At 41.2% G+C, this 23,690-nt stretch overlaps 1 protein-coding gene across 1 annotated transcript in view; it reads left to right on the plus strand.

The window, feature by feature from the left end:
• The window catches only part of VWA8 (von Willebrand factor A domain containing 8), a 483,817-nt gene that overhangs the window by 444,658 nt on the left and 15,469 nt on the right, over nucleotides 1–23,690 (plus strand). Inside the window, exons 41-42 of the mRNA XM_030200545.1 lie at nucleotides 483–608; nucleotides 16,783–16,941. Coding sequence (XP_030056405.1) covers nucleotides 483–608; nucleotides 16,783–16,941 — 285 coding nt within the window. The remainder of the gene's footprint in view (nucleotides 1–482; nucleotides 609–16,782; nucleotides 16,942–23,690) is intronic.

Below are 23,690 nucleotides of genomic sequence, written 5' to 3' on the forward strand. Positions count from 1 at the left end.
AACTTAGAATTAGAAAGGCATGTAATTAAATCTAAAATTTAAATCCAAACTCCTGATCTCCTGGAGTTCTCTAGTATAACCACCAGAAACCAGAGTTTGTGCTACAGCAGTCTTCTTATCTCTTCCTCCCACCTACCCATCCTAGGCCAAACCCAACTTCATTAGAGGAAGAAGACAGTGGTAGCGTGGCATATCATGCCATATCCTCTTCTTCTACTGCTAGGCCAGGAATATCACACTTTGAACTGTGCAGCACTTCAGTGTTCCACACATTTTAAGCCCTTGGCAGCAGAGGAGAGGAGTGCATGGCCTGATGTAAATTCTGCCACTGTTGTCAATCATCTCTCAAGGAGAAGGCAATCACCTTGAAAATTCTGCAGAGCTTGCTGTTACATGTTCCCCTTTCTGGCATGTTTAACTGTGTGTACTGGCACAGACATTTCATAGTAGCTAACAAGAAAATGCTTTTTTTTTTTTTTTAGGCCAAGGGAAAGGAGAGGCAGTGGCTGAGGCACCAGACTCTTGGGGAACTAGATGATGCCAAAATCATTGACGGACTAACAGGAGAAAAAGCCATCTACAAACGGAGGGAAGAGCTGAAACCAGAGGTGAGTCTCCAGAGATCCTGAAGGATACATACTGCTAACTGAACTATTTCTTGAGTAAGCTGCTATCATTAGATGTTTCTTCTTTTTTTCTACTTTAATTTACATTTAACCCTTAATATACAATCTTGGTAAAACCTTGGGTAAGAGTTTTCTCTGCCCGTTCTCCAGGGTGAATATCTCCCATTTTCCCATCCCCACCCCCTTTCTATTTATCTGTTCTCTACCCTCTGGCAGCACTCTGCCTTCTACAGTTCTCTCTTCCCACCCCTCAGCCTACACTACCCTTCCCATTCTCTCCCCTCAGCATTCACTGCTCTCCCTGTTTTCTGTCCCTAACTTCCAGCAAGACCCCTGTTCTGCCTGCTCCAAGATATCTTCCTCCTCCCTCAAGCAAACCCCTACTTTATTTTTCTCTGCCCCAGTCCCTACAGCACTCACACTCTTTCCACCTTTCTCCAGCCTTCGCCCCTCCCATGGCTCGCATATATTCCCCATCTACCTTTCCCAACCTGACGCCCCATGGTGCCTGCATGCACACACACACATCATCCACCTTTCCCCAGCACCCCCATGGCGCACACACCATCCGCCTTTCTCCAGCCCCCTCCCCCCATGGTATGCCTCATTCCATCCACCATCCTCTGACCTTCTCCCACCCATGGTATGCAAATACACACACATGCCATCCTCCTTTCTCTAGCCTCCCATGGCACAGACCATTCCATCCACCTTTCTTCAACACCCCCTCCCAATGGCATACACAACCCCATCCACATTTCTGTAGGCCTCCAGCCCCTCCCATGCCACACACATCTGATTGTCCTTTCTCCAGCCCCCACCCCCACCCCATTGCACACTCCACCCCATAAATCTACTTCATTCATCTTTCTCAAGCCTTCCATAGCACATACCACTCTATCCACCTATCTTTTCCCCTTTGTAGTTGGTGCAGCAAGAGTTGCACATCAGGCTGTATCCTCTTCCTTTGCTGTTCTGGGTCTGGCTATTTCTTTGAGCCATGTGGCACTCTACAACTGTATGGCTGAAAGGAACAGTTGATACCAAATCAGCAGAGGAAGAGGAATTGATCCAATGTGTGGCCATGCACCTCTTTCTCTTGATTGTAGCAGAAAGGGAGGGAGATAGTGAGGAAAACCAAGTCGTGCCGCAGTGCAGAGCCGTTACAGCTATCTTCACAGAATTCTGCACAGTTATGGAATTCTGTGCAAATGCTGCATTGCACAGTTGCACAGAATTCCCCCAGAAGAAATATTCAACCTTCTTGCTGTCCTAGTTTTATCTGGATAGTTATCTGGTTAGCAGACTGAAAATCACCACTAACCAGATAACTCTGGGACTGACCTGGCTTCATTCAGTTAGTCAACACTCAGCTTAGGGTTCTATTGAATGCTATCTGGTTTTTGAGGTTCAAATCTCGAATTGGCTTTCACACCAGTATGTCATACCATAACATTTTATTCATAAAAATAGTTCTTTGAAAAATATTTACTTTTTGTTTTTTTAATATGCAGTGCTCAGTATTTGCTATTGTGCCAGTTTACCGTGATATACGGTGACAACATGCAGCACAACAACCCTAAACCATCACAGCATTGTTCCAACCTGCCTACCTCATTTGAAGGGGATATTCAGATGAAACTCACAGTCCTTTAAAAGAGTTTTATAAATGAGAGTGGCACTTATCTTATCGGCACACTCTGTCCAGTGCAGCATCGTATGCTGCTGTTGCTGATTGTTTCACACCCAAGTGTTGGTGCTCAAAGTGTTTAAAATCAAATTGGTCTCCCCATTGTTATTCCCGACGTGGAGCCACGTTTCACCGTGACGGCGTCTTCAAGGGAACATATCTTCAAAACTACAAAACACAGAAAAACGGCACATGATTGCTCCCGTTCCTCCTAGTTGAACTTACTTAATATCAGTTACTTTGAAAACTACAATTTCCTGAATTGTCCAAAAATGACTTAACCAGTTGCTCTTGAATTATATTCTTGTGGTCTTACCAGGTAGCGAAACCGTTACAAGTTCCGCCCTGCTTTCAGAAACCAGGCACATGCTCTAAAGGCAGCTATTTATATATAGAAAGCTCAGCTGAGGGTAATGCTTTTAATTCCATTAATTATGCATCCTTGTTATGGTGTTAACCATTCTATTTCTTTGTTGAGTCCTTTGGGTTGTACCGTGTCCCATTGAAAAATGAATTTTTGTTCAATCTGGGATAGTGATGCGGTAATGTCTCTCCCCCCCCCCCCCCCCCCCCCCCCCCCCATCGCAGCTGTACTTGGGTCAGCATGACATATTTTAAATCTGATTCTAGATGTCTTTGAGATGTCCAGTGGGCTACTAAAGGCGTCTCCATTTTTTCAGACGTAAGTTGTTAAGGTGTTCTCCAATACGTTGTTTAACTTTACATTTGGTTTGCCCTATATACCATTTCTGACAAGGGCATTGGATGGCATACATTACTTGTGCTGTGTTACAATCAGTCTTGGCTCACAAGAAAAATCGTTTCCCATTGCTGGGATTAATGACAAATCTTACTTCCATAGCATGTGCACAATATGTACAATTTAGACAGCGCTTATGCCCCCATTCTTCTTGGTGAGATTTAGGGCTGATGTTCCTAAAGATAGACAGTACCTCTTCCATGTTCCTGGCCCTTCTATATGCAACCTGCGGTCTATCCCTGAACATGGGATGAAGCTGTAATATGGGCCAGTATTTATGAATGATTTTTGAGGGAAATCTTGCCTCACCAATCTACTAAATTCCTTTGAAGGGGTAAAGAAACATGTGGTTAAAGGTGAGCCGGTTGATATTGTGTATCTGGATTTTCAGAAGGCGTTTGACAAAGTACCTCATGAAAGACTACAGAGGAAATTGGAGAGTCATGGGATAGGAGGTAGTGTTCTATTGTGGATTAAAAACTGGTTAAAAGATAATAGAGAGTAGGGTTAAATGGTCAGTATTCTCAATGGAGAAGGGTAGTTAGTGGGGTTCCCCAGGGGTCTGTGCTAGGACCGCAGCTTTTTAACATATTTATAAATGACCTACATATGGGAGTAACTAGTGAGGTAGTTAAATTTGCTGATGACACAAAGTTATTCAAAGTTGTTAAATCGTGGGAGGATTGTGAAAAATTACAAGAGGACCTTACGAGACTGGGAAACTGGGCAGATGACGTTTAATGTGAGCAAGTGCAAAGTGATGCATGTGGGAAAGAGGAACCCGAATTATAGCTACGTCATGCAAGGTTCCACGTTAGGAGTCACGGACCAAGAAAGGGATCAAGGTGTCATCGTTGAAACCTTCTGCTCAGTGTGCTGTTGCGGCTAAGAAAGCAAATAGAGTGTTAAGTATTATTAGGAAAGGAATGGAAAACAAAAATGAGGACGTTATAATGCCTTTGTATCGCTCCATGGTGCTGCCGCACCTCAAATATTGTGTTCAATTCTGGTCGCTGCATCTCAAAAAAAGATATAGTGAAATTAGAAAAGGTGCAGAGAAGGGCGACGAAAATAATAAAGGAGATGGGACGACTTCCCTATGAGGAAAGGCTAAAGCGGCTAGGGCTCTTCAGCTTGGAGAAAAGGTGACTGAGGGGAGATATGATAGATGTCTATAAAATAATGAAAGGAGTTGAACGGGTAGATGTGAAGCTTCTGCTTACGCTTTCGAAAAATACTAGGACTAGGGGGGCATGCGATGAAGCTACAATGTAGTAAATTTAAAACGAATCGGAGAAAAGTTTTCTTCACTCAACATGTAATTAAACTAGAATTTGTTGCCAGAGAATGTGGTAAAGGCGGTTAGCTTAGCGGAGTTTAAAAAAGGTTTGGACGCCTTCTTAAAGGAAAAGTCCATAGACCATTATTAAATGGACTTGGGGAAAATCCACTATTTCTGGGATAAGCAGTATAAAGTGTTTTGTAATTTTTTGGGATCTTGCCAGGTATTTGTGACCTGGATTGGCCACTGTTGGAAAAAGGATGCTGGGCTTGATGGACCTTTGGTCTTTCCCTGTATGGCAATACTTATGTACTGATGTACTTATGTACTAACTTTAGTGTCATAGGAGGAGTAGTGTAAAACGCACTGTAATTACGGGTGTTCACGTCAGCGGGTCGAGAAGCCAATAACCAATACCTGAGTGCATTCTGTTCTCTTTTGCGGGCATTCTTGATCACTCTGTGAGGATAGCCTCATTGTTTGAACTTGTTGACCATCTGATGGGCTTGTTGCTTAAAGGTGTCCTCTTCACTGCACAGACGTCTGATGCAAAGAAATTACCCCATTGGTATCCCATTCTTCAATGGTAAAGGATGACAGCTGCAGTAGTGTAATATAATGTTCCTATCCGTGGGTTTTTTGAATAGGGATGTGGACAACCTGCCTTGATTTAATGTTATATGAACATCTAGAAAATCCACCCTAAGGTGCCCAATGTGCGAGGTAAATTTTATATTGCGGTCACAAGTATTAAGAAACTACAGAAACTCATCCAATTCTGTAATAGTGCCACTCCATACCAGTAATATATCATCAATAAAGCGGCGCCATATTTTTGATGTGTTGACTATGTCTTGTAGGGTATACATGCACCTTTTCAAACTCTGCCAAAGAACTATTTTTATAAGTAAAAGGTTATGGTATGACATACTGGTGTGAAAGCTAATTTGAGTTCATTCAGTTAGTGCCAGGATGAATTGCAGTGATAATGCCACTGAAAATCAATGGATAGCTCCAGTCAGCAGCAGTTATCTGGGTAGGTACTCAGATAAGTGGCTTTGAATATCAAGCCATATGTGTTGAGGAAGAGGGCCGGGGGAGGAGGCATTCTTGGGGCAGGGCCAAAAATTATCTGAATAGCACCAATATTAAGTAAGATGGCATAAATAGCTATTTCTAATTTTTCCATTGAAATTTAGGTCTGCACATTCAGCAGTCCAACTTCAGTAGGTGAGGCATGATTTGTAACAGGATGCCTATGTGAAACATCCAACAAAGTGCTATTTTATAAAAGCAATATAGTTGCCTATCCAGCTTATTTTCAAAAGAGAAAAACACCTATAGTGCGACCTAAATCGGGAGATAGACGTTTATCTCGCAAAGTCGCCCAAATCGGTATAATCGAAAGCCGATTTTGGGCGTTTCCAACTGCACTCTGTCGCAGAAACGAATAAAGTTGATGAGGGCATGTCGGAGGCGGAACTGGGGCGTGGTTATCGGCCGAGGAGAGATGGGCGTCTTTAGCTGATAATCGGAAAAAAAGGCGTTTTTACCGCGATTTTGGGTCACGTTTTTGGACCCTTTTTTTTCACGAACAAGTCCCAAAAAAGTGCCCCAACTGCCCAGATGACCACTGGAGGGAATCGGGGATGACCTCCCCGGACTCCCCCAGTGGTCACTAACCCCCTCTCACCAAAAAAAAACCCCACTTTACAAACTTTTTTTTCCAGCCTCTATGCCAGCCTCAAATGCCGTACCCACCTTCATGACAGCAGAATGTGTTCAATCCTGTCACAGCCTTTCCCTGGGTCAGATGTGGCTCTCGGGTGCAGTACAGGGTCACATCAGCATTGCATTGTGGTGGGTGTAGGGTATTGGGCTCCGTGATTTCATTAGCTTGTGTTACAGTCTCACGATGTTGGTAGTTGGTAGGCTCTTCTCCCATGGTGCTTTTCCCCCTGCCTACTGGGTCAGAGTGTGCCCTGTTGTGTTTCCTGTTGTAGTCCATGTGGTAGTGGCCATTTTTGTAAGCCAGTTTTAGTTCCCTTTCCTGTGTTAGCCACGTTACAGAACTTAGTTCTTCCCTTGAATGTGGCTGAAAGAGGGCATTGTACAGCATTCTGCCAGCTCTGACCTACTGCTCATCTCAGTACCAGGGAGACTCGTTGCCAGTGGGGCACAACCTCTGATCCGCTAAGGATCAAGGACTGGAATGGCCATCAAGGGGCTCATTTGATCAGGGCAAACTCCAAGCCTTGGTCTGCTATAATGAATCCAACAAAACAGGAAAATCTAGGGATAAGCATTTAGCTGCTATTAATAAATTTATACTTATTGCACAAAACCAGCATGACAGAGCCCTAGCGAAGTCTGATTGCGATCAAGCCCCTTACCAAGAGGCAATAACACCTACTGCCCCACCACCCTATGATGCTGCTACCGCTGCAGGTACTACCAAGCTTCTACCATGTGCAGTGGGATATACACCAATACCCCCAGGATATTGTGATAAACCTCAGCTACAGATTTCTCAGGGATCTCAGACACAGACCCCCTTATCTCAAGGATCTCAGACAGTGATACCCTCGCTGCCTGCGGTACCTCCCGCTCCTATGATATTTGACCCACCTACTACCGTACACATTGCCGGGGTAGTTGATCTATCTCTTCCCTCATCACCAAAGGACCCAATTCCAATATCTCAGGGGTCAGTACAAACTCAGACGCCTTTAACCCCTTCAACAATCCCAGTGGCCCAACCAGTAGCCCTGATTTCGGCCCAATTACCCACTGTTACCTCTGCTCCAACGATGCAAGCAACAACCCAGACGCTAACCCCACCACCGCCTCATGTATATCGTACTCTTGGAGGCTATGAGATGGAGATACCCCCTCCCATTATTGAGCAATATCCTTGTGTCCCGAACCCATCAGTTCCGGCCACCGTCCAGTACCCTGCTATCAGTCAAATTGACGTAGCTGCCCAGACCTCCACCTACCCTAGCCTAGGATCAGGATTGACCTCACACATGACCACCCAAACGACTACCTACCCACATATGGGACACACAACTCAGACATCACCTCCACCACTACCTTTGGACTCTTCTGTCCAAACTGGTCCCTTGCCAGCTGAATCCCTACAGTCTATCCTGTCTCAATTACGACAGATGGGTTTCATTCCATGTAGTCCTGCTACACAGACACGGGCTATTTGTCAGGAACTCTATGATCGGGGTTTCATTAAACCACCCCCTGCTCCAGTGAACCCTTCAATGCCCATTCTAGAACCTCAGTGTTCTATTCCTCCTAGATGGGACACGTTAGGTGCACGGCCAATGCGTCCCTTGGTACTCCCAGCCAAACCAGCTAATAAGGAGCGACCGAAGGTTAGACTCTCCCCATTAGACGAAGCATGGGAAGTTTTAAAACAACAACTCCCCACAAAATCGGACATAGAGGATATTCGAAACGAGCCTCCTCCGATGTTCCATTTCTCCTCTTTTTCAGATAGTGAAGTAATCCCTTCCCTTGCAGACGATTCACCTCGTTTCACGTTACCTAATACCCCAGTCCCCTCGGAAGAACAATACAATCACACATTGGCTAGTATGGGAGATGGCCTCGCGTTTGTTTCAGAAGGACTTCGTTCCTTACACAAGTCCCTGACAACGCAACCGCACCCTGATACCCCGGACACCGTGGTATCTGTTGCACCAAAATCTGAGTTTCCTCAACAACATGATGTTATTTCTCATCATACTAGACAGCGCCATCCTCACAGTTATCTTACTGATGAAGGATCTAGCCGCTGCCTTGCGGTTATTGACAATTCCCCACACCCTACAAGTTTGAATATCAGTACAGAACCCATCCTATCTGGTCCACCTAACACACCTGCCCAATATGTGGCTTTGCATGAGAATTCATGGCATTATGTCCAACCATGGGTTGATAACCTTGCAGGATGGTCTGAGGCGCTCCAGCCCCAGTCCGCCCTCTTCCCACGTGAAGGATCTTTACGATCAGACAAGCTTTCACTTGTAAGAGATCTTATTTATGATCACCCCGACCCCCATTGGGATCAGAAAACAACCCTTTATCTAATCCAAGGTCTTCAGGTTTGGAAAAAGTATGAGAATCAGTTTCCCCCAACCACCTCGATTGATCTCCTTAAATCAGTGAAACTTTTTCCCCTGCTGAATAAAATGTCAGGTGGTGTCCCTCATACGGAATACACCCCACTTTCAGCTGTTGAATTGAATAGCCTCATACTACAGCTCCCGGATATTGCACAGGGAGGTAACCGCTGGTTAAAGAAATTACAGGACATAACCCTGGGGACTACTCTATCAGTAGGTGATATGAAAGCGCTCCTGGGCAGAACCCCACACGCTAGTATCACTGACATATTCACTCAATCGGGCTATGCAAAATTTGCCACCGATACTCAGTATGATGGCAACCCTTTGACAGAAATTCAGACCAAAGTATTCCAGGAAATCCGGACCATGTATCCGACCCTTAAAGACTTTTCGGTTATCACTTCCCAAAGATGGGAAATGGATTCAGAGCCTATTGAGGCCTATTTACTCAGACTCCAAGACCTCTATAAGGAAGAAACAGAGGAAAAATTTGACTCTGATAATGCCCTCCCAGTATTCTACCATTTACTGAAGGGAACCTTACCTTCAGAAATTAAACTTAAGTTAGAGAACACCGTGGGTCTCCAATTAGAAAAATGGCCTAAAATTCGTGAACACATCCTTCATCATTGCAGACGACTTATTAAAAGCAAGCAAAATGAAGCCCAACATCGTAAGACAGTACACACTAACTTGGAGGTGCTACAGACTGAAGATCTCAAAGAGAAAAGAGCCTCTAAGAGCTCTGACACCAATACCAATACTCCTAACACTTCTCCCCCTGTTATTGTTATGTATGCTGATCAACGCTATGACAATAACACCCGAAATCAGGGCCCACGGCCCTACCGCCCAGACCGTAGAATTGATTACCCTGAAGAAAGAGGTCGTCGCTCTCAACCCCAGCGAGGTCCCCCAAGGGGCCCTCTTGGAGATACTAGGCGAAAACGAGACTATCGTTCCTGGCCTAGCCCTGATCGCTATCCTGATGTGCTCTGTTATCGCTGCCAACAATACGGTCATTATGCTGCTGAATGTCTTCAGACACAGCCATATAGATTTAGAAAATCGCAGATCCGTCAAAATCCCCCTGAACGGCAGTCATTCCCTTTATGGAACCCGGATCAACACCGTCCGCAGTGACCACAGATTTAGGGATCAATATTACCCACCCCATAATGACTAGGCGTAATCCGAACACGATTTGATTTTGTTGCTCTCAGTTACTCAAAACTACTCGGCTCCTCATTTAGTATCCGGTAACCATTTCTCTGTATATGTGTTGGTTTGATGTTTCTGTTTCCATTACAGGTAACATGTCTTTATTTTATATTCCTCTAGGTTTAATAGCAAGTGTATATTTATGGTACCATACAAATGACCTAACTAAGTCAGCAAGTTATTTATTTGTTTCTATGCATACCTTCCCTGGGGAGTTCTTATCAACTGCAGGGATGAGCGATCCCCAGAGGATATTCATTTTATGTTTTTTTATATATACCTGAACTGACTTATTTATGCCATTTTACTTTATACGGGATCCCTTTTAAATAAAAGCTGTGTATTGCTCATTGTTAAAATGTTTTCTGCTTTAACTGTTACGCTGTTTACATTCACTTCTTTAGTTTTTTCATGAATATAAAGCCTTCATTTTTGAAATCTCTCTATGGTATGTGTGATATCTGAAAGCTTTTCATTATTTCCTTGTCTAAGAAAGAAGCAATATTTAATAACCATTATCCGTTTTATGGAATAAATGCGAGAAATATTCCCTTGAACTGGCCATTTGGGGGAACATTTTGCGCTGATCATAGATTTTGTAGTATTCTTGAATTGAGAATTGGTGAAGCTTTCAGTCATAAATAAGGAAAATTATGCATTCAACTTTCTGATTCCTTTCTATTTAAAACAGTATGCTTTGTGTATTTAACTAACACCTTGCTTCAACTAACTCTTGCCACGTGGTGATTTTGTCTTGAAGCGATATGCTTCTTCCTACTTCTTTGTCTGATTGAAAAAGGGTTACTTAAACTCTATGTGAAGGTCAATAACTTTTGAATGTTTTTTTTCATTTGTCTTTTTAAAGGAACCTTTTTCTGGCATTGCCTTCTGAATATGCCTTGCTGCAATTCAGATGTATCATATTTGGTTTTATTTTTATTTTTTTTTATTAAGCCTATTTTTATCTTACACCCTTCAGAGTGTTTTTTTTTTTTTCCATTTTTTTAATTTTTTTTTAATTTTTTTTTAATTTTTCATTTTCGATACTTTTCTGTTTTGGGGACACACCATAGTAGGGATACACCTCACGGCCCTCCTCTCTGATGCTGACGTCCCTCACCGAGGAGACGACTGCTAGCAAAGAAGAGCTACCCGATAATGTGTCTGATCTGAAGGCTATGTTGCAGCAAAGAATCGCTACATTAAAGGACAGATGCACAGACCCCAACATTACCCGGTGTGAGATACGAGACATTATTGAGTGTGAGTTTCAACAGATACATCGATTGGTCCATGAGCGAAAGAGATAGGCTCTCCACTTACTGGAGTTGCAAGAAGCTTTGGCCTCTACCCTTCTTTCTGAATCGTCTAGCTCGTAAGTCCTGCTGGCCTCCTGCAGCTGAGGGCTCAACCCTTGGTGAATGTTAGTCATCGCAGGTGAAGATTCCATATCTATTGGCGATAGATGGCAACACATTGCCCTCCATACATCAATAACTTGAACATTTACCATCATCTCTAAATTTTTATTGTTAGTTTTTGTACTTATTTTGTTCCATATACTTAACCATTGTTATTTTGATCATGTGTTCGTTAAAATTACCAATCTGTCTCGCACGTTATGCAAGCCAGAAGTGGGGATATATTATGCACATCCCAATTTCTAGTATTAAGAGGGTTGCAATTGACCCCTACCAAACAGGAGATATAATTTTATATATACTATTGCTATTAATGAAAATTGGCTTTTCATTATTTAACCCTTATGGTTTCCCTTTTGTTTTTGCACTTAATTAGCACTGATTTCTCCATGTTTACATTGTCTTTCATTTCTCTTGACATTTATATATTATTTTTGCTTATTCAATTCACACTGATTATGCCCACCAAGATATAGCGATGTATCATTCAGGCATACAGTTATTTTGCTTATTCCTTTGCCAGCCTCTGACTCTTGATGGACTAATAATGATGGTGCATGCCTAGAATAAAGACATGGAAAGATCCAAGTTTGTACACCACAAGTACGTCTTCACGATCTATCCAGGCCCAAATGATGTTAGATCCCCTAAGGTTGTGGCAATGATCTTTACACCTTGCAAACTACTGGACCACAAGTCTTGGGTCCATGTGAAAGATATACGTGTTTACTCAGCCGCAGAACCAGATGTTACCAGCCTAACCATCTCAAGACCAGCCACTCCCTTCAGCAGGCCAGTCTGAAAATCCAGCCCTGTTAGATCTTCCAGATCTCCGTCCAGATTCTTCAGCGCTTCCACCGTCTCAACCATGATCGATGAAAGAGACTTTAGAACTGATACTTAACTTGAGATTTCCTGTTGCTGTTTATGGACATTATAGATTCATGTTTTGTCTTATTTTTAGTTTAGCAGTAATACTGTCTATATATTGAAAAGGTTTTATTTTTATTTTCCTATTATTTCCTTTATTGTTCTAAATGTTTTTCTAAGAGTTTCCCCGTTATTTCTGTTGATGTAATTTAACTTGAAGTTGATATTCTCCGATACAAGGGTAACATCAAACCCTAATACTGGCTCTGATATCATAATGTAGGTGTAAACCCTGTTAGTATCAACCTGTTATGCAATTGTTTAACTTTGGTGTAGGCTTACTTAGGCTTACTTAAGCTGCATGTCTTTCTGTAGGTTTGACTAAGCTCCAAGTGGGGTAACGGATATATAAAATGCTTCCCATACTTCCAGGTCATTATGCATATGTCAATATCCATGCATGACCTTTGTTAATATAAATTTTCCTAGGATTGACCCTTTTTGCTGGATATGACAACCTCATACTTGTTTAAGGATTCTGAATACCTACAACCTAAAACAGCCTGCAATCTGAGTACTAACCATATATTTGTTGAGCCACCATAACAATGCTTAATCAAAACCACTGTTCCTTCCGAGGACCACTGAAATAGATACATTAGATTATCTCCCCATGTACTATGCAACAGATGCAATAGAAGTCATAGAAAGACCTGAAAGTGTTTATTAGTACGATCCACCTTAAATTGCTATTACCCACATACCTATACTTCATGAGATTTTGCAGATGAACTCATGGATTTGTCCCATTCATAAAACCTCTCTCACTACAGGTTTGAGTTAGCCTCAAGAGGGGTAACATCAAGATTAAGGCCCAAGGGATTGGGTAATATAAAGGGAATTCCATATGCCCAAATAATATAGCACCTGAGAATGAAGTTTCCTATCTTGCACCATACCTTCTAACAATTAGTAAGACCAAAACTCCCCCTCTCGTTTGATAGCTTACCACCTTCTGGAATGGATGATGACAAGCTTGACGAGCTTTGTGTCACCCCTCTCCAGAGGGGGTGACAAGTGGGGAATGTATAATTATACTACAGCAAGAGGCCCTCACTGGATGCCCACCGAAAGGGTGGAAGGCCAGATTTTAGGACTCAGGCTGTAAAAATACCAGCTAGGTTTAAAAATCTATGACTGGCTGAGCATGGACTTGCTTTTCCTGCAAGTTAATATGTGTTCTACCCTAAGATCTATCCACTGGAATAGTGGCAGGCCAAACTACATAGCTTTGTGCAGCTGAAAAGCACTGACTAGGCCAGGTACAAATTGAATGTAGCACTTATTAAAATGGAGTTTGTCTTTCTATAAGATGAAACTTAGATCATAAGATAATAGAAAAAGGGGAAGTGAAACTGATATGCTAAGAATAAGATGTTCTGGCAGAAGAGAAAAACATGTTGACAAAAGAGGAAATTGCGAAATAACTTGCAATAGCTGGAACGGAAAGAGTTGGGTACAGAACAACAGATGGCAGGACACGACAGTTTAACCACAGAAATTGAGAAATAGTTGAAAAAAAACAGGTCCCAAAATAGGTCCAGCCATAGACTTCTATTGAGAGAAGAGAGTATAAAAGAAGGGTGATTTGGGCTTAATTTCGGAGTCGTCCCCAACACTTCTCAGACGGCAGAGCGCTGTGCCATTGAACCCAGAATCCATCCGATGTCTGTATTAATTTGAAACTTTGGTAAGAATAAATGCCTTCTATCTGAAACCTTTCTCTGTCTTCATTTTCAAGTATTCCTTACTTGTCACTTATTTTACTAACTAAACTAAACCCACACCAGACACTCATTTTGTGCACAAAATACTGATAGATTCAAATAGACTATATGTGGGAACATAAATGGCCCAGAATACACCTAGATCCAGAAAGGCAGAAAGCAGAGGTCATGGGGATCAGTTTTGAATTACGCCTTCTGATGCCTCCCCAGAACCAACCACCCTGGGATTGGAGGGAAACTATAAAGAATCTTCTGGATGAACTTAAGATGTTCCCCTCCCCATTTGGAAAAGTCCAGAAGGGGTCTAAAAGAGGTCAATTTAAAACAACCCCTAAGAGCTATGGTAGTGTTGTACATTTGTGGATAGTGGGTTTTGGGGGAGGGGGGTTGGGAGCTCAGCACCCGTGGTAAGGGAGCTATGCATGTGGGAGCTTTTTCTGAAGTCCAGCGCACTGACCTAGGTGCCCAGTTGGTGTCCTGGCATATCAGGGGGGCCAGTGTACTACGAATCCTGGCCCCTCCCACTACCAAATGGCTCGGATTAGGACGTTTTTGAGCTGGGCGTTTTTAGTTTCTATTATCGCTAAAATAAACAAATGCCCAGCTCAAAAATGTCCATTTTTTCGAAAATACGGTTCGGCCCACCCCTTCACGGACCCGTTCTCGGAGATAAACGCCCATGGAGATAGGTGTTTCCGTTCGATTATGCCCCTCAATGTGTCTTTATAAAATAGCCTTGTTGGATAACACCTAGTAAAGCACAAATTTTCTCATATAAATTTGCGCCTGCTACAAAGAAAGTGTAAATGTGTTTGTGCATGTGCTCTGTATGCATGTACACACGTGTTTTATAAAATACATGTATACATAGAATCTTCAACCAAACTGTGCCTCCAGAAATGCCTACCTGTAGATTGCATAGAAGTAGGTGCCATCTTATAGTGCACCAACATTTTTTTCGTAAATGTAAAACTCACACACAGTAGTATTATAAGAGCCTGGTTCTGCATGTCAAACATGTTTTACACATACAAAAAGTTTTCTAAAATTACCTCATACTGTTCACTGAAAATAAGCTTAGACATATCCGGATAACTTATCTTGATAGTTTTAAGTGGCCTCCACAAAGTATCTGTTTCATACTTTTGGTTAGGATATCAGTGAGATAAAAATGGAAATTATCAGACATTTCTCTTTTGCTTGAAACTACTGACTCTGAACTTGCAACGGCAGCTACTTTGGTAGCAACCGTAGCACTACTACCAGATAAGAACTGGATCTTCCGCCTGTTCTTTCGTAATAAAGAAAAGTCTTTTTTAGGCTTTAAAATCCTTTTGTTTCCTGATGTCTCTAAAGAGACTAGACGGCAGAGGAAACAATTCCTACTCCTCAAGCCGGAAGTCTTGCACTTGGGGGGTACCTTTTTTTTTAGATACCCCTGCAAGTGTATAATAAGACTTGGGGGGAAGAAATATGTATTTATGGAACCAGCTCATGTGTCTGCACTCATAGCCTCGGCAAATAAGGAAAAGCGAAAAGAATGAGGCGTCTCCACTTAGTGAATGTGTGATATCTGATGTTTATTTCCTTTGTTTATTTCTCCAGTTGATTTCCTACATATTGGATTTCTAGCATTATGGACTTGAGTCTCTATTCTTTAAAAGTGAATTATTTTATTTTTATGGTATTATTTTCCTTGTTAAATTCTATTATGTTTGTAGAGACTTTCTAATCAAGAGGTTTCTTGTAAATTTTTTTGAATAAATGAATAAATAATAAATTTAAAAAAATGGAAATTATATCAGTGTAAAAGATATGTAAAATAGCATCTCAAAAAAACTTGACATATAACTAGTTAGGTTTATACTATTCTCTAATATTTTTTAAACTTGTTATTTGTAAATTTTCCAGGTAAAACAAGAGGGGAGAATGCAAGAAGGTCAAGAGAACTGGATATTCAGGGGAGGGGAGAGAGTGAGGAGGAGACACGGTTTTATACTGTTCTCTAATCTTAAAGACGTTTATGATAGTTGTTTACTTTGCGTCTTCTTGCCTGTCTTAAGGCTTGAAAAGACATTAGAAGGCCACAGTCCAGTTGACGTAAATATAACTCCTAACACTGAAAGGATTAAAGGATTTCAACCTTTGTGTTTTCATTTTAAATTTCATCTTGTTTGGCTAAGATGTGCAGCTGTTTCATATATTTTGAATCCTTGTAAAATGCACATTGGTAGTGATGACTCAGAGCAGAAAAATACATTGCTGTTCATGGTTGTCTGAATCACCAATTTCTCTACATTTTTTTTCTTAATCACCTCATTTATTCCTGTTCTGGCCTAGTCATCATTTTCATTTAAGTCGCTGAATAAGACCTCCTTTCTAGACTATCAAAGTCTACATAAGATCAGACAGTAAGGGGAAGATTTAGCTGTTCTCTGACTCAAGCTGGAGACGAGCGATAATACTCATGAGGCCTCCAGCTTCTAACCAGCATCTCCTAATTCCACCTTAGCTATTTTTTTTTTCAGTTATATCTGGTTATTAAAAATAATTGCTTCCCTACAAGAATTAGTGCAATGTTGTGTAAATAAGAAATCTAAGGACAGGTTTAAGAACTGGGTAAAACTAAAGCAAAAGACCCCACAATTACCTACTGTACTTGAATGTAACACATCTTAAACTTCTACTGGAAAGGTGTGAGAATAAGTAGAGGGCCCAAGACACAATCAATGACCTTTAAGCCAGATGAGCAGAATTCTTTTCTTTTGGTCCTGACTGCCCTCCCAAGCCATGAACTGATTTAAAAATTGGTTATATGTGTCTTATTCTGGCAATATTTAGTACCTTGTAAAAAGTCAAAGGCATAATTTACTAGAGTTTTGTTTCTCCTATTTTGTGTCTATGGATTAAAGCTTGTTAAATCAGGCTCCAAATACTTCACCCACAATACAGTCACATTTTTGCCAATTTTATCCCTCAGCCTGGGAGTCCCCAACAGAAACCAAAACGTTTACGTTTGGTAGTGGATGTTTCTGGCAGCATGTACCGATTTAATGGGCTGGATGGCAGACTGGAACGCTCCATGGAAGCTGTCTGTATGGTCATGGAAGCCTTTGAGAATTACGAGCACAAGTTTAAGGTAATTCTAACTGGGAAACCAGCTTTATAGTAATGAGCACTTGCACAGACCACAAAAATCATTGGAAAAAAGCAGCTTCATCAGATAACTAGCCAAGGGGCATTATTCATCAGTGTGAAGAAGTACTGTAATGCAGACCTTCATGTTTTCTGTTGCTAGCAACAAGGAAATAGTAAAACCACTTTGAAAGGAACTATGACAAACACGATAGGATACAATTTCTTTAAGAAATGATATTGGAGAACTGGCCTGATGACTCATTAGCAGTACTGAGCTCTGCCACGTAGAAGAACTGGGTTTGATTCTCTAGACCAGCTGTTGCTCTTTTGGTCAACCTGGGCCAGTGATACTGCAAAGGCAGGAATGAGAGTCACAGATAACATTCAGTAGTAACAGTTATTAGCCAGGTTTTAGGTGCAAGCATACAAGTTTCAGAAGATACACAATGTCTTTGTTTGACCATAAATGTAAGAACACATGTTAGAAATGCATGTTTAGTTTATTCACATTTGTTAATGACTTCTCCAAACCACTTGCAGCAATTTATAGTGTAAAACTATAAAACCAAGCCATGTACACAACTGATTTACAATAAATGCTTTGACATTAACGAGGGTAGTTATTAAAATGTGTTATTGGCCATAGAGGAGGTGATCCACCTAGGTGGATGAACACTAACTCCCACGATAAATCAGCAGATACAGGGAAGTGGACCAATGACTCCAGGGAGATGGGATAGTGATGTACAAAGTACCACTTTATTCACAGACTTGACACAGTACCGTGTTTCGGCCACAGGCCTGCCTCAGGAGTCTTAAATGATTCTGGTACTAGGAATCGATCTGGAGGTTAGGAAGTAAGAATCAGTCAGAAGGTTAAATGGTCTTTAAAAAGACCCTTGGAGATTTGATACGTTACTCTGTAATCTATTTGAAAACGGAACAGCGTATGAACTACTGGTCAGTTGTGCACGATTTTTACCCCTTAACATGCTTTTCGCCCTTATACAGCAGCTTGATCACTAGTACTTGTACCATTTTATTTAGATTTTGCTCGCACCTTTTTTCATAAGTCACTGGAGCCTTTTCAAATCTAGTGTCAACAGGAGCAGGAGTGATTGGGATCTTTCCTGCCCCATATCCACTAAATTTCAGGGATGTACACATATAGGCCTGTGGGGCCCTTTGGTGGGGAGGGGGCCAGGGGGCTTCAGGGGAAGGCAGAGATTGATTAACATCCAGCCCCTTCAAGATGCTGGTTGTATGAATAATACTGCTTGTGAGGTTGATTACAAGCAGCATTATTTATGTATTGTGGGAATCACTAACGAGATACTGAGCTACCACAGGTTAGTGACTCCTCTAGTGAATTAAGGTGCAGTAAAGGCCCAGCATTTACTGTACCTTAATAACTAACATCCACCCCCCCATCTTGACCCTACATAATAGATATATAATCCATACAGCAAATCAAATAGTAATATTGACCAGCTGGTGCCAACTACTGATATGGTACTTTGACTTTCAGATTTTTTTTTTAATTAAAGGTTCACCCTTGACACATAATTGAATTGGTTGGTTATCATTAAAGTTCTGAAGTTATTGATGAGATTAAATAAGAAAATAGCTGTGCTTAGTAGTGAAATACATGCCTTGATTAATAAAGTGATATCATTTATTATAAGCCTTCAGGGAAAACCTATGATGAATCCAGTGATAGAAGAGCATTCAGAAATGCAAGTGATAGATGCTAGGCATGAATGCACGTATATAAATTAGCATGCACTAACTGTCATGCACCTATTTTAATCCTATGGGTCACACAACACTTGGTGCACACTCATTTCCATTAGCAAAACTAAGCTTTAGTAAACCTGGCCCTAAGAGACCAAGCTTTTCAGCAGTGGAATGTTAGTTGAGAAACCATATTGACTGACAATGCAGGACTGGAAATAAAAGAGGAAATTTTTAATAGCTCATGTTATCAATATGCAAGGGCACTTTTATCTCACATACATTGCTGCCAGTTTTTAGGAGGAACTTACATATGTTGTTTCCTTTGAAAATTAGTAAGCATAAAACACATACAGTAAAAGTACTTTGTATCTTTGTATTCCTCCTATGTTCAACTTACTTATCCGTTAACCCCATTAATATTGCGTTTTTACTACATATTGCTTACTCTTTTTACGACTTTGTAATTCTTTATACTGTTACTATGTAAGCCGCATTGAGCCTGCCATGTGTGGGAAAGCGCGGGGTACAAATGTAATAAATAATAATAATCTGTTGTGAGCAGCCAAGTAGAGGCAAAATAACATGCTTATATTTGAAAGTAGGATGTATGCACACACTTCTCCCAAGAAGCAACTAACTAGCTAGCCACACATACAAGAACTAGCACCAGCTGCACATTTTTAGCAAGACTTGCTTATCCATTCTTACTCTAGTTGAAATCATGTTCCTGTACCTTTTCTGACTTCATGTGCAATTTTCCCTAAGTTTGTCACCCTTGTTTTCTATCTAATTCATATTATTCTACTCTGTCTGTATGTTCCACCTCCTCTTACACCTTATGCTGTCTATTAACTTAAGTAGCATACTATGCCGTAATGTGTACTGTTATTGGAATATGCTTCCTGCAGTAAATAAATCTTGGCCAAATTCAAACAAGAAATCTCAATAGGCAAAAACATCCTCTTACTCCAGTTTGGCATGTCAAGTGTATTCGGCATGGTGGACCACCAAACCCTACAAAGAATCCTTGATAAGGATTTACATGTGTAAATGAATAGATTACCACCACCATTTCAACATGTTTCTGCTGCTAGACAGCTCCTTACAGAATTTCCCCCATAAATCGCATGCATCAAATATGGGGAATAAAACAAAATTTAGTTAGTTTTTTTAGGTTACGTATCTCCCAAGCTGTAAAGCCTATTGGGGCTGCTCCATTCATCTGTCTGTCCATCTATACACAGAGGCACAAAGAGACAACACAGAAAGACAAAAACTCTCTCTCACACATGCGCACACTTTTCATATAGCCCCTAATGAGATACACTTTGGGAGCAATTCATAAATCAGCCCGCCTAGAATTAGGCATGTAGAGGGCACGCAATAGGAACCTCTTCTGTAAGTTCATTTGTTATTAATATGGATTAATGTGTTAACATGTGTTTAAAATGCTTGTGCTAGCATTATGATACTTTGGTATATTATAAGGAGCATTTTCGATATGACATCTAAGTCCGATTTTGGATGTTTTGCATAAAATGTCCAAAACTCCAGTAGCAAATATGGCCATTTTCAAACTAGAAAAATGGCCAAATTTGTGTCAGAAATGGCCATTTGCTAGATGTTTTTCTGCTCAGTGCACAGAACCAAGCCATTGGGATGTATGGGGGAGGGGGGTGGGGAGGACCCAACATTCTTAATTGACTCACCACAGAGACATCCCAGCAAAGCAGTGGGGCACCCTAGGGGGCACTGCAGTGGACAATTTACATAAAAGGTCCTAGGCACACATCTCACTGTTAGCCTCTTATATTGTATGGTAAGCCCTCCAAAACCCACCAAAAACTAGTGTATCCAACTGTACACAACTACAGTAGCCCTTATTCTTCAGGTGTCACCTGTATGTAGGTACTGCAGGTTTTGGTGGCTTTTGGACAAGAGTAACAGTTAGAGTAGGATATGGGCCTGGAATCATTTCTCTACAGTGCACTGCACCGACCACTAGGATACTCCAATGACCTGCTTACTGCTCTTATAGGACTGGCTATAACATGAAGCTATCATACAGGCTGGTATGTACTGTTTCTTTCACATCTTGGGGGGGTGGGAGGGGGTCAATGACCTCTGGGAAAATAAGGGGGCTTATTCCTTAATTCCTCCAGTGGTAATTTAGGGCACCTTTTGGTGACCAAAAACATCTTAATTTTGGCCCTAGACATTTTCATTTTGTTCCATTATTGCAGAAAGATGCCTAACTTTTGAACGAACTGTGGAGCAAAACATCTAAAATTGGGGTGTCGAAAATTGCAAATTGGATGTTTTGGAGAGAAAAACATCCTTCTGCCACCTTATGATGTTTTCGGACGTTTTTCTCTTTTGAAAATGAGCCCCTGTATTAATTAGATCTCTCATGATGGGGTTGGCTAAATAGGAGGAACTTTTATAAATTTGCAATATTCCTTTACCAACCATAAAATAAAAATCAGAAGGGCAGACCCTATGGCTCAAGTACTGTACGCTATGACAGGGAAAATCAGAACTCGCATTTGCTCTCTGAGACAGGGTTTGTGAGAGTTGGTTGTATCACAGATCCAAAATCCCTGATCCTAGAAAGGAAGGTAACATGGCTGCCACTGCATTTGTCAGCCATAGAGTGGTGCAAAGGAATCATCTCATAGGAGATATCCACCCAGCCCTTGGGACCAGTACCTAATATTGCTGGGTTGGGAGGGTTTAGAAAGTGTGATAAAAGGGGGCAGTTTTAAAAATCAGAAGTAAAAAGATGAGTCCTAGTAATTTTGTTCTGATTTTAGTAGTGCCAGCCCAAATGCTCAGTGGTTTTGCTGTGCACTAGCATATAGATCTGGATTTGCAATTCCAAACCTTGCTTTTGCTGATCGTGACAGCCAAGGTCGGGGATGTTGAGGCAGAGCTTGTAGTTCTCTGGAGTTTGGCAGGATGGTGTGAGCAGGAGTCACAAGCATTGTACAGTGACACATGAAAGCTAGGTTCAGGGTAAATATCTCCTGTGGTCAGAGGGAACTAAAGTATGTGACTTTTGCTGAGGACTGTCATCATTATGGCCAAACTTGATAAGAAAGTAATTGAATCTTGATGAAAATCCCTCGTAGTTGCAGATAGAAGCTGAATTTGCCAATAATTTTGAAAACTAAGGGATCATCTAAGAAATCTTGAGAAGTGTTCAATAACTCAGCAATTAAAATTGAATGCCAAAATATACAGTCATGACTTTAGGATGCAGAAATCAAAGATAATCTTGAGGGCTGAGCTACAGATGTGTATCAAACATTAGCAGGATCTTGGTGTGGCCATTTCTGATTATCACAAGGTTGCAAAGGAGTGTACGTAGTGGTAAGAACCAGAAGAAAGCTAGGATGCCTATGGACTAAGTATAACCAGCTGAAAAAAGGGAAGGCAATAGGCAGGCCCTATTTTTTTTTCCTTACAATATTAATCACATTCTGAAAATAAAACTTTTGAAAAAAGAAACATTGGCAAGTATTGAAAACAGCTGTTTAACATGCTGGACTAATAAAGGAAAAAGAAAAGAAAACTTTAAAAACTGAACCAGTGTCCTGGTGAGCACACAGCTGAGGACCCAAAATTATCATGTCCACCTTTCAATTTGTACAACTATACTTGTGTTGTCTTTTGATATTTAAGAATATATAAAGTAAAAAAACAAACAAACAATAATTCAACTTGAACAGGAAACAGAACGAGGCAAATTTCCATTATAGCAAGTCTCCACTGTTCATGTATTGAATTTAGGCCTCAAAATGGTAATTTCATTATAGCTAAATTCTATTACTTGAATCTCCATATAATGCGGCATTGCTGTACCTAATATGTATACCCTAGAGGAGAGGAGGAAGTAGGGAGGATATGACAGCTGTTCAGATCCCTCAAAGCTATAAATAATGCACAAGAAATAAACATATTTTCAGCAGAAAGGAAGTTCTAGAACAAAGGATCATGGTTTGAGGCTGAAAGGCAACAGACTGCGAAGGAATATAAGGAAGTAGTTCTTCACAGAAAGAGTGGTTGGATATGTGGAATGGCATCCTGCTGGAAGTGGTAGGAGCAAAAACACTAGCAGAATTCCAGAAACCATAAGTAAAACACAAAGGATTCTTAACTGCAGGGAAATGAAGTTAAAGCCAGAAAACAAATGGGGCCTGTTTCATTTGAACACGAAGGGAAAATGAGCAGGCTAGCTGGGCCTTGCGGATTTATGTGCCGTCAGATCCTTTTCTGTTATGCTTCTATAACTTATCAAATGGAGCTGGAATCCCAAAGGAGCCAGACAAAACTGTTGGGCCAAAGAAAAATAGTATTTCTCTCAGTATAACTACTCCAGCATGCTAAATTCAATGAAGTAAAGTACTGTGCGGTTGTATAGAGAGACATGTGAAATAACTAAGGTCACACTAGAACAAAACAAATTTCAGCCTAATTGAAGTTTGACATAATTTTCAGATTTTCCTCATATCAAACTCCTAGCAGATTTGTTGATTCACAGGAATCTGTTTTGAATCTGGCCGTTACAGACCCTCAGATCAGGAGAATCTATTCAAATTCTAATGTATTCACCGTTGATCAGATTTAAAAGAAAACAAGTATGGAAAGCATGTGGAGCTTTTAGAATTCACCGTTGATCAGATTTAATAGAAAACAAGTATGTGGAGCATACCCTTTCTAGCCCCCTTCTCATTTCTGCCGCCCGGCACTCTGCATTTTTAAAATCTAATCTTTGAATCAGCAGCACAGCTCCAGCGTGCAGCGTCTCGCATCTGTGAATGAAGCAGATCACCTTGGGCCTTCCCTCACTGTGTCCCGCCCTCCTCTGATGTAACTTCCTATTTCCATGAGGGCAGACACAGTGGAAAGTGAGGGAAGGCCCAAGGTGATCTGCTTCTTTCACAGACGTGAGGCACTGCACGCTGGTGCTGTGCTGCCGATTTAAAAGATTTTAAAAATGCAAGGGGCTGG

The sequence above is a fragment of the Microcaecilia unicolor genome, chromosome 4 (genome assembly GCF_901765095.1).
Source record: "Microcaecilia unicolor chromosome 4, aMicUni1.1, whole genome shotgun sequence".
NCBI lineage: Eukaryota > Metazoa > Chordata > Amphibia > Gymnophiona > Siphonopidae > Microcaecilia > Microcaecilia unicolor.